Source organism: Macaca fascicularis, chromosome 1, assembly GCF_037993035.2.
Source record: "Macaca fascicularis isolate 582-1 chromosome 1, T2T-MFA8v1.1".
Taxonomy (NCBI): Eukaryota; Metazoa; Chordata; class Mammalia; order Primates; family Cercopithecidae; genus Macaca; species Macaca fascicularis.
In genome coordinates, this window is record NC_088375.1 from 12,709,408 (window position 1) to 12,725,830 (window position 16,423).

General features: G+C 45.3%; 1 protein-coding gene across 9 annotated transcripts in view; it reads right to left on the reverse strand.

Moving 5' to 3' along the window:
• The window catches only part of EDARADD (EDAR associated via death domain), a 99,869-nt gene that overhangs the window by 65,211 nt on the left and 18,235 nt on the right, over positions 1 to 16,423 (reverse strand). For 7 of the 9 annotated variants that reach the window (XR_010586376.2, XR_012434637.1, XM_074039487.1 and 4 more), the window contains exons 3-4: positions 14,498 to 14,537; positions 983 to 1,041 (exon numbers count right to left, since the gene is read on the reverse strand). Coding sequence is in view for 7 of the 9 variants with exons in the window: in XM_074039487.1 (XP_073895588.1) it covers positions 983 to 1,041; positions 14,498 to 14,537 (99 nt within the window). In the remaining 2 variants the exon portion in view is untranslated. The remainder of the gene's footprint in view (positions 1 to 982; positions 1,042 to 14,497; positions 14,538 to 16,423) is intronic. The other 2 variants (XM_074039429.1, XM_074039392.1) reach the window with 1 other exon arrangement.

The following is a 16,423-nucleotide window of genomic DNA, read 5'->3' on the forward strand; positions in this document are numbered from 1 at the left end:
TCAGGTGCAGTGGCTCACGCCTGTAATACCAGCACTTTGGGGGGCCTAGGTGGACAGATCACTTGAGGCCAAGAGTTTGAGACTAGCCTGGCCAACATGGCAAAACCCTATCTCTACTAAAAATACAAAAAATAAAAATAAAATATTAGCCGGGCGTGGTGGCGGGCGCCTGTAGTCCCAGTTACTCGGGAGGCTGAGGCAGGAGAATCACGTGAACCTGGGAGGTGGAGCCTGCAGTGAGCCGAGATCACACCACTGCACTCCAGCCTGGGTGACAGAGCGAGACTCCGTCTCAAAAAAAAAAAAAAAAAAAAAAAATTAGCCAGGCATGGTGGCACACACCTGTAATCTCAGTTACTCAGGAGGCTGAGGCACAAGAATCTCTTGAACCTGGGAGGCAGAGATTACAGTGAGCCAAGATCACACCACTGCACTCCAGCCTGGACAACAGAGTGAGATTCTGTCTCAAAAAATAAATAAATAAATAAAAATTTTAAAAAATAACATTCTTTTATAATCATAACACAATAAATATTTCCTTTTTTGTAAAAGGATAATAGAAATAATATGTTAAAGTTTGACATCTGATATCTAAAAAAATTAAAGTTTTATAAAGCATTACAAAAGTATTATATTAGAGTATCTAGTTTTGTTGTGTCTTAAAGAATTTGCCCATCCCCAGGGTGCCAACTGCATTAGAAAGAAAGCAGCTCTCCTTTCTAACTCACCAGCATTGATTTTCTGTTGCTGGCATGTAGACAAGTATTTCAAAAAATGAGTGAAAGCTACAATACTTATTAGAAGTAAAAAAGTTCTAAAGATATGCTGCTTTACTAGGATGCTTAGAGACCATTTGCAAACCCTGTATATGATCTAGAAATCCTGTTTTTCATTTTTTATTTGTAAAGTTCTATAATTCTCAAAACATTTTAGGTGGGTTATCATGTACCTAAGGGTAAAATATAGTTGAAATTATTCTTACCTGATTTTTCATATCTGAATTTGGTGGGCAGTTCAAAGTAATCGTATTACATTCTTCAGCTAGGGGAAAAAAAAAAAAAGAAAGAAAGAAACAAAGTGTGATTTTAAAAAGCACACACTCCATGGTGTAAGACCTAAATTAAGGCTCAGTATCACATGCTGCCTTGGCACCTGGTAAAATCAGAAGGGCTGGACTACAAACTCCTCTCCAAACTCTGCTCTTAAGGATAAGATCCCCCTGCTAAACAATACTCCTTACCAAGAGATTAGGCACAATTCCTGCTTATTTTTTATTTATTTTTTTAAAATAAGAGACAAAGGTGGGCGAATCATCTGAGGTCAGGAGCTCGAGACCAGCCTGACCAATATGGTGAAACCTCGTCCCTACTAAAAACACAAAATTAGCCGGGCGTGGTGGCGCATGCCTGTAATCCCAGCTGCTCGGGAGGCTGAGGCAGGAGAATCGCTTGAACCCAGGAGGCGAAGGTTGCAGTGAGCTGAGATCGTGCCATTGCACTCCAGCCTGGACAACAAGAGCAAAACTCCAACTCAAAAAAAAAATAAAAATAAGAGATAGAGGGTCTCACTCCGTCATCCAGGCTGGAGTGCAGCTCACAGTAACTTGGAGCTCCTGGGCTCATGTGATCCTCCCGCCTCAGCCTCCCAAGTGTCTGGGAAGATAGGCATGTGCCACCACACCCAGCGAAGGAAGATATAGGGTCTCACTGTGTTGTCCGTGCTGGTTTCGAACTCCTGGCCTCAACTGATCCTCCTGTCTTGGCCTCCCAAAGTGTTGGGACTACTAGCGTGAGCCACTGTGACTGCCCCCTGCTTATCTTTGGGTAGTGGGTTCCAGTTTCCTGCCAACCTGTGGAATTATTCCCACAGGCTGATCATGTCCTCCCATGGGAACCAGAAGGCAGCCCACCCTTTTGATGCCACAGTGTTTGCCTCACACAGCCCACGGTTTTTCGCTCTGCTCTCAGGTACAACATCTGTGTCTCCCTGCGTGGCTCTGTGTGATGGGCAGTGTCCTCCTCCCCTGGGCTGTCAGCATATGTGACTCATAAACTGCTGCTGATCTTGTCTCTCCAGTGTTGGGTGTGTGTGTGTGTCCATCCCCATAATCCTAGAGCAGGGGTGAGGAGAAGGTGATCAAAACAACTGGAGTGATAGCCAGGAGTGGTGGCTCGTGCCTGTAACGACAGCTACTCAGGAGGCTGAGGCAGGAGGATCACTTGAGACAGGAGTTTGAGGGCAGCCTGGGCAACACAGTGAGACCCGATCTCAAAAAAATTAAAAATTAGCCAGGCATGGTGGTGTGTGCCTGTAGTCCCAGCTACTTGGGAGGCTGAGAGGGGAGGATCGCTTGAGCCCAGGAGTTCAAGGCTGCAGTGAGCTCTGATCATGCCACTGCACTCCAGCCTGGGGGACAGAATGAGACCCTGTCTCCAAAAAAAGAAACAACTGGCGTAATGAACAGGATGACCCAACCACAATCAAGGATATTTGGTCAGATTTCATTAACTGCTCTCGGCTAACCAACTTCACTAATACCATGCAGGCTGCCTGGGATGGAATTGACGATTACCAGAAGATTTGCATTCTGGCCTATGCAATGCTGTGTTGTCTCTGTTGATTGCTTGCTATCTCATCCCAAGATGAAAACTGTTGTGAACTGACTGGACCCCAGTGCTGTCAGGTTGGGCCTGTGTTTGGCAGGTGGTCTCTTGAGGCTCCCATCTGTAAAGACGGTGGTAGCACAACCCCCTAACCGGTTGCTGCTTAAGTCCCACTTATCGAGGGATAGGTGCAAGCTCTCTTAGCAACACAACTAGCCTGGTGACCATCACTGGCCACTTGGGGCAGCTGTACAGACACTGTTTGTGAATGTGCATCCCCAGGTCAGCCATGGGGATGGTCCTTTGCAGACAGAGGTTTGCAGAAAGGAAGGAGAGAAACCAGGGAATTCCCCAGGGGAGTTTCCCTTGTGCCCTGGTTGCTGTTAAGGCCGAGGGCATGACCCTGCCTATCCCCTCAGCTGCTGCTTCCCTTGCTGCTGCCCATGTGTTCTCCTGACCCCCAGGGGCATCGAGGTGCACAGCCATGGCGGTCTGTGGCCCAGGTGCTAATGAAGAAAGAAAAGGGGAAAAAGTATTTAGTACTCAACTGCTCTCTTGGCACACAGCCCCTGGCGAGCGCACCCAGCTGTGCTCAGCGCTGCTGCTTCCAACACACCAAATAGCTCATCTTGCCATAGGGGGTTTAATGTCCCCACCTGGGCCACAGACAAAACCACCTGACTGGATGAGGACCCCATCCCCAGGGAGACCGACTGGCATTCCCTGGAGGAAGAGGTGGCTGCCTGCGACGGGGTCCACCTGGCTCCCAACCCTCTGCTCATAACCTCCCAGAAGGTCCCTGTCACAGATGATCATATGAAGACAAAAACTGAAAGCCACAACTTTTTGTCGCTAGAAATCCAAAATATTCTGAGGGCATTTGTACAAGAGAGAAAAAATCCCTAAACAGATTAGTTAATTAATTAAAGAAAACCCTCATGGCAGAAAAGACAAAGCCGTAGCAGAGTCCCTCCACCTCTGGGTTACAGGCCAGCACTCTTCCATTGGGCTGGACCACGCTGCAGCTTATGCCCCTATTGCAACAAAGATCCTGATCCTCCGAGTTGTAGGGAAAACTCCTGGTAGCCCCGGGGCACAGTAAAAGGGTTAATTCACCCTGACATAAGCCCACAATTTTTAAACTACATGACAGCAACCACTGCCACAGGGAAGGCCCCACCCCTGATTGTACGATTTGCGGTTCTCCGTGGGAAGAAATTTATCAATGTGAGCAGAGTAGAGAAGACCGCCCCTGCCAAAAGTATATACAGTGACCATAAAAAGGGAATGAAAGAAAGATAAAAAGAAACCTGGACACAAAGGAGAAGACAGGCTGGGTGTGGTGGCTCACACCTGTAATCCCAGCACTTGGGAGGCTAAGATGGGAGGGTGGCTTAGGGGTCTGGAGTTCAAGATCAGCCCAGGCAACAGAGCAAGACCCTATCTCTACAAAAAAATTTAAAAATTAGCTGGGCCTGGTGTCACATGCCTATTGCCCCAGCTACTTGGGAGGCTGAGGTGGGAGGATCACTTGACTCCCAGAGGTCAAGGCTGCAGTGATCTGTGATCACACCCCCGCACTCCAGCCCTGAGTGACAGAGCAACGTCCTGTCTCCTGAAAAAAAAAAAAAAAAAGAAGAAGATGCTTCACGGTGGATTACTACAATTTTATTTTATTTATTTATTTTTTGAGACAGAGTCTTGCTCTGTCACCCAGGTTGGAGTGCAGTGGCATTATCTCAGCTCACTGCAACCTCCATTTCCCAGGTTCAAGTGATTCTCCTGCCCCAGCCTCCCAAGAAAGTAGGATTACAGGTGCTCACCACCACACCCAGCTAATTTTTGTATTTTTAGTAGAGACAGGGTTTCACCATGTTGTCTAGGCTGGTCTTGAACTCCTGACCTCAGGTGATCTGCCCACCTCAGCCTCCCAAAGTGCTGCGATTACAGGCATGAGCCACCGCATCCAGCTGGATTACTGCACTTTTATTGCTGTGGTCCCATCCCTTAAGGCTTCCACACCCCATGCCCAATATGATTGGAAAACACCGACTCCATCCAATTAGTGACCAGAAAATATTTTGCTATTACAGATTTGCCTGAAATGTTCTGCTCAGTGCCTATCACAATAGTCTCTCAGTCAAAGTTTGCCTTCATCTGCAAAGGGACACAATACATATTTACAAGGCGCCGATGGGGCCTTTCAAGAGCCTGGTCATCACACACGGGCTTTGTAGGCAAGATCTAACTGCATCCCCCTTTCTCAGCCTCATGAGTGTGATGACATTACATGGATGAGATTCTCCTCTGAGGACATTCTCACTTGACATTCTCATGCAGGCCACGCAGTACAGTACTCACAACAATGCTCACGGAAAGAGATGGGCCACTGCCCCCACACACAGTGCAAGGCCCTGCCACTGTGGTGAAATCTCTAAAAATTACTTGGTAAACTAAGGGCTGCTCCCACGCAGACACTGTCAATAAAGAGCTATTGACCCTTTCTGCACCCACAATGTGAATACAAGTCTAGTATTTTTTAGTTCTTTTTTGGGTTCTGGTGGCAACATATTTCTCATTTACAAATTTAGTCCCATTGATGCCAGTACTTGCAAGTGAGCTCAATGTAAATTTGAGCCCCTCTAATAAAAGTCTACAGCAGGCAGTCCCATTAGGACCCCTAGAGATTTCTACACTGCAGGGGCTTCAGCAACCTCCTCGCATTCCCCCTGAAGTCTCTGGACCACCCATGACAGCTGAAAGTTGTCCACAGGCTTTTGACGCAAGAAACTGCCCTCCTAGGCTCTGTTCTATACATTATTAGAGCAGCATCTGCTAGCTGCATACTGGGCTCTCTTGGAAATAGAGGCCGTCATTAAACCCTAGCTGTGCCCCTCCACACTGCTCTGTCCATTATGTCTTGGGTCATGGAAGCAAAATCCTACAAGCTCCGCATGGTTACCAAGGCCTCCTTGATACAGGATGGAGCCAAACCCGGGCCCTCTGGCATATTCCAACTGCAGGAAGGGGTGGCATCCCCCATCCCTCACCAGAGCCCGTGGTGCTGGAAAAAGTCACCCCTCTTGCAGACTCCTAGGTTATCTGGGGAGCCCCTTCAAAACAACTGGGTGAAAAGCAATGGGAATTTGTAGACTTTACAGATGACATCACCCCCATCATACACAATGAAGCTCAGTGGATAGCTGCTGCTTTCCATCCCTTAACCAGCATATCCCTGATAAAGGAGGGACCCAAGGTTAGCAAAACTGGTCAAACTTCAGGCAGTCATCTTATTGCTGGATGTCCTGGCCAACAAATTGCCCCATCTGCACAGTTTTTATAAACTCTTGGACCATTGCCTAAGAGCTGCATCCTTTGTGGTAAGGAACTCTCAGAATCTCTTGCTTCAAATACACCCAAACTATAAATCAAAGAAACAGATGTCCCTACGTACAGCAAGGCCATAATACGAGGCTTCAGTAGAACATTTCTGGTCCCCCTTGGAGTCCCACATATTACTGACAGTGAACAAGACACTCATTTTTCTTCTGAGAATATACAATGCCGGGTTCTTAAGCCATTCAATGAAACTTTCACCTCCCCTCTCTTATCAGGCAGCAGGTTCAATTGAGAGGCATAATGAAATCTTCAAGGAACTCCTATGTAAGTTACTGGGTGTCACCACTGCCACAGGCCTTAATGAATCTAAATCCACAACCTCTGGGGACATGTACTCCCTACTCAACCGCCTTTACTGGCCATCGTGGGACACCTCTAAAGTTCATGTTTTTGGTGATAGTCTCACCATGTGGCCCTCTCCCTCCTGGTCAAGTGCCTTCCTTGCTTCTTAGTGGGGCACTTCTATTCCCTAGAAGTCTCAGCCATTATCAAGGTTTAAATTTATGCCATGGCATCCAGGGGTGAACTGCTGTATAAGACCTAACATTGAGGCTCAATTTATGTGATGCCCTGACACTGGTAGAACCTGGAAGGGCTCACACCTGTAAGCCCAGCACTTTGGGAGGCCAAGGCGGGTGGATCATTTGAGGTTAGGAGTTTGAGACCAGCCTGGCTAACATGATGAAATCCCATCTTTACCAAAAATACAAAACTTAACTGGGCGTGGTGGCTCACGCCTGGAATCCCAGCACTTTGGGAGGCCAGGGCGGGTGGATCATTTGAGGTTAGGAGTTCGAGATCAGCCTGGTTAACACGGTGAAACCCCATCTTTACTAAAAATACAAAACTTAACCAGGCATAGTGGCTCACGCCTGGAATCCCAGCACTTTGGGAGGCCAGGGCAGGTGGGTCATTTGAGGTTAGGAGTTGGAGACCAGCCTGGTTAACATGGTGAAACCCCATCTTTATTAAAAATACAAAACTTAACCAGGAATGGCGGCTCACACCTGTAATCCCAGCACTTTGGGAGGCCAAGGCGGGTGGATCATCTGAGGTCAGGAGTTGGAGACCAGCCTGGCCAACATGGTGAAACCCCATTTTTACTAAAAGTACAAAACTTAACCGGGCGTGGTGGCTCACACCTGTAATCCCAGCTACACAGGAGGCTGAGGCAGGAGAATTGCTTGAACCCAGGAGGTGGAGGTTGTAGTGAGCCGAGATCGTGCCACCGCACTCCAGGCTGGGTGACAGAGTGAGACTTCATCTCAAAAAAAAAAAAAAAGAACTGGGAAGATCCTGAATGGCTTAACCACAAGTTCCCCTTGCCACTCTGCTCCCATAGAGAAAGTCCCCTAGCCAAACAATGCCCCTTACCAAGGGGACCAGGCACAGTCCTTGTTCTCTTTTTGTAAAGGGCTTCATTTCCCCCGACTCCATGGACTTACTCAAACAAGTCAATCACATTCTGCATGACAACCAGGAGGCACCCCACCCTCTTAATACTATAAAGACTGTCTGACAGCCCCTGGTTGTTTGCTCTGCTCTTAAGTGCAACCCCCCTGTGGCCCTGCGTGATGCACAGTGTCCTCCACTCCCAGGCTGAGTATACATGACTCATAAATTCCTGTCGATCTCATCTGTTCAGTGTTGAGTGTTGTGTGTTTGGCCATCCCTGTAACCCTAAGATGGAATCCCTCCCTCACCAACGGGGTGAAGAGGAGACAATCAAAACACATTCTCGCCTGGTGGGTTGCGGTGGCTCATGCCTGTAATCCCAGCACTTTGGAAGGCTGAGGCAGGTGGATCACCTGAGGTCAGGAGTTCGAGACCAGCCTGGCCAACATGGTGAAACCACGTCTCTACTGAAAATACAAAAATTAGCTGGGTGTGGTGGCGCATGCCTGCAATCTTATGAACTCCAGCCTAGGAGACAGAGGGAGACTCCATCTCAAAAAAAAAAAAAAAAAAAAAAACAAATCCCCTGATTAACAACATGATATTAAATTCCACTGTATTCATTTGTCTGTCATTTTACTAAGCCTTTCAGACAGTATAAAGTGGGATTATACTTGTCCCAACAGCTCACCCTCCTAAAGGTCAGACCTAAACCACTTTGGTTCTCTTGTTCAAGTTCAGGTTGCCAGCAAAAAGCAAAGGAACTTAAAACTCATGTTAAACATTTAACATCTTTCCATATGAATTGCTAGGAAGCAACTTCCATTCCAAAGTTGTGTTAACTTCACAGTTTCCCTACCAATGGTGAAGATGGTACAAAACAGCTTAAAAACTGATTTTGTTCCATCAGATTCTAATCTTTAGTCACAGAATTCAAGGCCATACTCTAAACTTTAAAGTTGGCAGAAATATATTATAAAAGAAATTTTAGTATCATGTAAATTTTTAAAGTTATTTAGCCTTAAATACAGAACCATTTAACTCAGGGTTGAAAAGTCAGGATGAAGTAAGGGATTGATTGATTAAGTCATTTGTTTTTTACATTCATTAGCAGTCTTTTTTATTTTATGTGTTTATTTATTTTGAAACAGAGTCTCACTTCGTTGCCCAGGCTGGAGTGCAGTGGCATGATCTCAGCTCATTGCAATCTCTGCCTCCCAGGTTCAAGCGATTCTCCTGCCTCAGCCACTCCAGTATCTGGGATTACAGGTGCATGCCACCACACCTGACTAATTTTATTTTTGTATTTTTAGTAGAGACGGGGTATCGCCATGTTGACCAGGCTGGTCTGGAACTCCTGGCCTCAAGTAATCCAGCCACCTTGGCCTCCCAAAGCTCTGGGATTACAGGCGTGAGTCACCGTACATGCATTGGTATTCATTCACCTATTATGCACTGAGCTGCTAGACTGGTTCAAATAAAAGACCATGTGTATTCATTGTCTCACACACAATTCTGACTAGAATAAAAGACTTTCTTTTCATAATAGTATGATCTGAGAAACTGAAGCTAAAAGTGTGGCCTTTGCCTAAGGCTGTGTATGTCATCTTTTTACAGCTACAGCGGTTGCCATCTGACCCAGGTTTGTGTCCCTCTCAGCTCTCCTGCCTCTCAATCAGAGTGCTGGGCTCTCCCCCAGACCTCCTTAGTTGGAATCTCCAGAGGTGCACACGTCTGCATTGTTGACAAGCATCCCCACATTCTGATGCACACTGAAGGGTCATTCATCACAGCCCAATGTAATAAGCATGTGACTTCAATCACAGTCATTCCCACAATGTCAAAATTATTAACCCAGATTTCTTTAAAGTGTTTTTTTTTTTTTTCTCAATATGAGAAGTTGAGTTTTTTGTTTTGTTTTAGTTTTGTTTTTGTTGAGATGGGGACTCACTGTCACCCAAGCTATAGTGCAGCGGCACAGTTATAGCTATAGCTCACTGCAGCCTCGAACTCCAGGCTCAAACGATCCTCCAGCCTCAGCCTCCCATGTAGCTGGGACTATAAGTGTGCACCACTACACTCAGCTAATTAATTTTTTTTTTTTTTTTTTTGTATAGATAGGAGTCTCACTATGTTGCTCAGGCTGGTCTCAAACTCCTAGTCTCAAGTGGTCCTCCTGCCTCAGGCTCCTGAAACACTGGGAAAGAATTTGAATTTAATAGCAACTTTTCTCAGGTGGTTTTCCAAATGCTCCCATGGTCACAGTCTTCTCCCTCCCCTCTATCCTCTTATACATAAAAGATTAAAAAATGTTTTGGAGAGTTGTTTCCATTGTATTCTTGCCATAACTGGGAGGGGAGGGCACACTGATTTTTGGTTTACTGTAACAGAAGATTCCCAAGAGGGTCTCTGTCAAGGCTTGGGGGACAGGGGCGGGGAGTGTATTTATTGAACAAGCAGGATGAGAACACACAGCACACCATGCAGGTGGGAGGATGCGGAGTTTCCCATGAGAACAGGGACAACTCTTCCCATGGCATCACTATCAATCCATGAGGTAGGAAATCATATCAAATACAACATATTGGCTTCCTAGTTTTAGGACAGACATTTCTACTTTTGAATTATTTAGTGATTTCCTGGTACTCGTTTATTTTCTCTTCACATGTTCAAACTGAACTACTCCTTCATAGTTAATTAGATTGTTAATGTAATTAACAATGTTAATTACATTGCTCTAAAAGGCATCCCCAAACAGCATCTATGCTTAAGTTCAAGTTCCTCAAACTTCTTAAGGTAGCATTAGTCTACCTTACTTTGGTGGGCTCACGCCTGTAATCCCAGAACTTTGGGAAGCTGAGATGGGTGGATTGCTTGAGGTCAGGAGTTTGAGACCAGCCTGGCCAACATGGTGAAACCTCCTTTCTACTAAAAAATACAAAAATTAGCTAGGTGTGGTGGTGGGCGTCCGTAGTCCCAGCTACTTAGAAGGCTGAAGTGAGAGAATTGCTTGAACCTGGGAGGCAGAGGTTGCAGTGAGTTGAGATCATGCCACTGCACTCCAGCCTGGGTGACAGAGCAAGACTCAGAAAAAAAAAAAAAAGAGGCCGGTGCGGTGGCTTACACCTGTAATCCCAGCACTTTGGGAGGTCGAGGTGGGTGGATCACGAAGTCAGGAGATCAAAACCATCCTGGCTAACACAATGAAACCCCGTCTCTACCAAAAATACAAAAAACTAGCTGGGCTTGGTAGCCAGCGCCTGTAGTCCCAGCTACTCGGCAGGCTGAGCCAGGAGGCAGAGCTTGCAGTGAGCTGAGATCACACCACTGCGCTCCAGCCTGGGTGACAGAGTGAGACTCCATCTTAAAAAAAAAAGAAAAAAAGAAAAGAAAAGAAAAAAAAAAGTCTACCTTACTTCTCTTTAACTTCTAAATACACTATAATATTTTTTGAATAATCAAAGAAAAGAGCAAGGACACGAGAGGAAAGGAAGATGATAAAATCTTGTTAGATTCATGTATTTAAGTGTAATTTTCTCCCATTATGAATAGTGGCTCAAAAATCAAAATTCCTTTTTCAAACACATTTTTCTCTCAAAAATGTGAACAGTCACATTCCCTTCAGAACAATTAAGCAGCAGCTTCTATGAGATACTGGGAATCATGTGATGGAAAGTAAACCTCAATCTCACCAGTTCTTAGTACCCGCAGACTCACAGAATGGCCATCAGAAAAGAGCCCCAAACAAAATGAACCCCCGAAAACTGTAAAATCAGGGGGTGACTGCTTGAGATGGAAGCTCTGCATTTATGCCCAATGAGAAAACAGATATAATTTATATTAACACATTTCACCTCAAAAACAGATGCTGATCACTGAAATTACACTAGATTTCCACAGCTGATTATTAAACCACATTATTCAAAACCAATCTATTCTGGCCACTGTTAAAGGTTTATACTCTCTGTGAATAATGTAGGAATATGCTAGCAGTATGAAAGAGATTTTGTGAAACTGTTAACGCTAATTACAAATGATGCTTCTAGTAAATAAAGCTGGCCTCCTTAAAACTCACTTAAATGTTGGCGTCCTAGTCTTTCCTTTATAGAATTAAATTACAATTGCTTTTAAGTCTATAAATTAGTCTCTTTGTTAATTCACGTGGATTTTTCTTTCCCTAAAAACAATTTATTTATTTATTTATTTATTTATTTATGAGACAAGGTCTCATTCTGTCACCTAGGCTGGGGTGCAGCCCAGGAGGTTCATGCCTCACTGTAGCCTCAACCTACCAGGCTCAGGTGATCCATCCACCCCAGCTTCCCTGGTAGCTGGGATTACGGCACATGTCACCACGCTTGGCTAATTTTTTATAGTTTTTGGATAGACGGGGTTTCACCATGTTGTCCAGGCTGGTCTTGAACTCCTGGGGTCAACTGTGAGCCAAGGCACCCAGCCATAAACAACTTGAATGAGAAAATTACCATAATGTCTAATGATAGTATTGGTCCCACTAGTGACATCAAAGAAAAATACTAGCAGACATCAAATTGTTATATTGTTGAGTGCAAATGCAGGAGTAAGTTTTTAAACTTCCAGACATGGTTCATTTACTTATAAAATGATGTATTTCTTTGGAAATAAGAAATTATGCACTTAATAATAATGTTCACCCCAATCTGTTCCTTGATCTAAGAAAAAAAATACTATTCAGCATGAATAAGGACAAAGGAAAGACCGAGGGTATGGTTTTCACATTCATGTTACTTATAAATTCATTAAGGTTTTGTAGAACTCAAATTCTAGGAGAAATCTGATGATACAATTACTGTATTATCAGGTTGCTAGGCAACAATCTTTTTCTTTCAAAACAGGAAATCCACTTAAGAGTGACAAAAAAAGATATTGAGCCCGATGGCACCACGACATTCAATGCTAGGGCCACTGCAGCTCCGTCTTTTTCTAAGACAGTTTCACTTTGCCACTCTGACTGAAAGCTTGATTTTTCACACTTCTTCAGCCGGATTTCCCTGCACCCCTGTCTGGTGCTCACAAGTGCCAGGCACCATTCTCGATTTATTTCATTGAATTCTCACCAGCACCCTGGGAGGTGGACAGTAACCTTGTCCTTCCTGCTGCACTGAGGAGGAAACAGAGACCCTGAGACCTGAAGCCACTTGCTGAGGCCACTCACAGCCTTTTGGGACAGAAAAGAAAGGACACTCTAATGGTGTCATTTCAGGGAGCAGGGAGAAGGGTCGGGGATAGTAGGGGGAGAAGAGGAGGAGAGCTTTGGCCAAACTCTGGACAGGTTGGCCCTGGGGACCTCCCTACAATTATCCACTACCATGAGAACTGCTGGGGAGACCCACGTTAGTGCATGCTGGGCAGGCCTACCCCTCCATGGTGACCAGGATGCCAGGTGCCCCTGCCATCTCTGAAACTAGTCAGATCTGATTATCCCCAACCTCACCCCATCCCACCCCTCGTCTCTGGGTTGTCAGCAGACTACAAGGTAGAGGCAACACTGTGACAACCAGCAGCCTGGCCTCCATAAAGGAACACAGGGCCCAGGTGAGGTGGGTGGCTCCCACCTGTAATCCCAGCACTTTGGGAGGCCAAGGCAGGTGGATCACCTGAAGTCAGGAGTTCAAGACCAGCTTGACCAACACGGTGAAACCCCGCCTCTACTAAAAATACAAAATTAGCCGTGTGTGGTGGTGGGCACCTATAATCCCAGCTACTTGGAAGGCTGAGGGAGGAGAATCGCTTGAACCTGGGAGGCGGAGGTTGCAGAAGCCAAGATGGTGCCATTGCACTTCAGCCTGGGCAACAAGAGTGAAACTCTGTCTCAAAAAAAAAAAAAAAAAAAAAAAAGGAACAGAGCCCTGCTGACCACCCAGTAGGAGAGGTTATGGAAGGCTAGTGTAGTGTCTAGCCACCCCTATGGTCTGCACCATGCCTAAAGCATAAGTGTATGGGTTATCAAAGATAGCTTTTTTACTTTGCTTTTGGGCCTAACAAGCATCCCTCACCCCTTTGTCTAGCCACAGAACATTCTTTCCTAGACAAAGTGGTTTGGGCAAAATCCACTGTGTGACCCCGTCTCAAGGCTCAGACCTGGCCAATGTCTTCCATCCTCCCGACGACAATAGTTGACTTAAGGATGACCACATGACCTGAACTGCCCCAGTCACAATCATCTCTAAAATTGTGCTATCCGTGCTGGCGGAAAGGCTCCCTCTTCCTCCACCACCTTGAGAACACCATCTAAAGCAGGAGGCGCTAGGAATCATCTTTCCCTCCACGGGGGTGGGGGTGGGGGAAGCATCCTGCCCAAGAATGGAGCCAACATGGAACAAGACAGAGCCATGAGACTGAGAGACTCAACCTGACAGCCTCATTTAGTTGCTTGGATTCAGCAGGGTCCAAAGATCCCAAAGTCAGTGAGTTCCCACTTTTTTTTTTTTTTTTTTTTGAGACGGAGTTTCGCTCTTGCTTCCCAGGCTGGAGTGCAGTGGTGCAATCTTGGCTCACTGCAACCTCCACCTCCCGGGTTCAAGAGATTCTCCTGCCTTAGCCTCCTGAGTAGCTGGGATTATAGGCGCCTGCCACCATGCCCAGCTAATTTTTATATTTTTAATAGAGATGGGGCTTCATCATGTTTACCGGGCTGGTCTCGAACTCCTGACCTCAGGCGATCCACCTGCCTCGGCCTCCCAAAGTGCAGGGATTACAGGTGTGAGCCACTGCACCTGGCCAGTTCCCACTTTTTAAACAAATTAGTGTTAGATTTCTCTCCCTTTGCAACCCAGAGTCCCGACTATCTTCATTTGATTCCTGTTAAAAACACCACAGGAATTTAATGCATAATGTGTTATGGAATAATTTACATTTTTTAATAAGAAAATTCATTTCTATTGCAAGGTTAAAAGATACGATTTTAAAAAAGAAAGAAGAATTAATTTCTGAGATAATCATGTCACAAGTCACGAGCTAATCTATGGGCATGTTTCTGCTTTACAATTTTAAATAATGAAAAATTACGTCACAATATTAAAATCATCACACGTTCAAGTAGCTATTTTAACTGTACATACCTTTAGGGAGTTCCGTATCTTGAACGGGGTATTTGTCTGACTGCAGAAACCAACAAAAGAGGAGAGTTATTTTTAAATGCCATGTAAGATCAAAGTGAAAAGAAAGCTTTGTCTTGGGAAAGTTATGACTTCGATTAAAAACTTGAACATGTTTAGCCTCAAACTTATCAACTAGCCTCATCCATTGATTGTATTTATTCTCAGCTGACAGGAATGAAAGCAAGGTTGACAAGAGGTTAATGCTGGAACATGAAACAGAATAAGCTTTCCAAATTTCCACAGCTTGGACCACAAAACTACACTTCCTCTCTTTTGTGCAGTGCTAGCCTCCAGCAGCTGACAACTGAGGGGCATTTGTTGTCATGAATTCTGAGGACAGATGCCTTTCTCTCGCCGTTTCTGCAACAGTCATTGGGTCACCCGTTCTGGGCAGTACTCATCTATTGCAGAGCTCTGGCCTGGGTTGACTGAGACAGGATGATTCAAAAGATCCTTTTCTTACTGATTGCACAAAGCTCTAAAATTCAGCACAGTTCCTCAGTGTATCAGTTGAGAGTAATACTGTTACAGGAATTCAAAATAGCAAATGTTCTCACAATCACATATATTTCTTTTCATTTATTCATACTTCCATGCAGGTATCTAAAGTTCCGGAAACTTATTTCAGACTAAACAATGTAGCCATTTCTGAAACCGTCCATAAGGGGAATGAAAAGGAGCCTAATTTCCCAACCCTGTCCCCTAACCCCTGCTCAGCTCCCAACTCCACTCAGCCCCTGTCCTTCAGCCTGAACAAAATTACACCTCAACAATTTCCTGTAGGTCTCACCCATGTCTTCCTCTGAGAGAGGAGAGAAAGAAAGAAATGGAGAATCGAGGGTTTTGTTTTAAATGCCTTTCCTTGGAGTTTCTTTGGAGCTGGGCAATAAAGTTTCAGAACTTCTAGAAGCCTCCAACCTCAACCTCTCCTAACAAAAATAAATTAGTAAATAAAAGTTAATCACAAAGAATAGTCCTACAGTACTACCCCAGATCAAATTAGTTCTCATCATTCTATTCCCAAGACTGTGGAACACAAATCTGTACTAGAACATTTATCACTCTGTTTTAAAAAGAGGCTAGGCGCGGTGGCTCATGCCTGTAATCCTAGCACTTTGGGAGGCAGAGGCAGGCGGATCACCTGAGGTCAGAAGTTCGAGATCAGCCTGGCCAACATGGTGAAACCCTATCTCTACTAAAAATACAAAGATTAGCTGGGCATGGTGGCTCATGCCTGTAATCCCAGCTGCTCAGGAGGCTGAGGCACGAGAATTGCTTGAACCCGGGAGGTAGAGGTTGCAGTGAGCTGAGATCGTGCCATCGCACTCCAGCCTGTGCAACAGAGCAAGAGCTGGTCTAAAAAAAAAAAAAAAAAAGAGTACTTATCTATTTCCTCAGATAGACTGAGTTTTTCCAGAGATGGAACTACAATCTGTGCATCCCCAGATTGTAACATAGTTTTAAGCAAACATCCACTGAAAGTCTGCATGGAAGACGGCACAAGCTGCTTGGAGCAAGCACAAAGCTCCTAGAGAGACTGACACTGGAGCTGGGCCTAGAGAATGGCCAAGAATTGGATGAACTGAGACGCAGCAGCAAAGTAGTTGCAGGTGGCAGGCATGGCAGGAGCAGGGACCAGGTGGCTGGAAGAGCTGAGGGTACAGAACTGAAACAGTTTGTTGGAGATGGAGAGAGGAAGGTGGGATTAGATGAGAAATGATGAACCCAGTTTCCAAGAAAGACCAAGAAAGATAAGCAAAGGGATTTAGGTGGGATGCCCTTCTAGGTTCTCATGAAACTTGCTATCTGCCTTGCACCTCATGCACTTTGCATAAGGGAAGATGGTTCAACACAGTCTTGCAAGAAGTCAGACAAGCAGGCAATGAC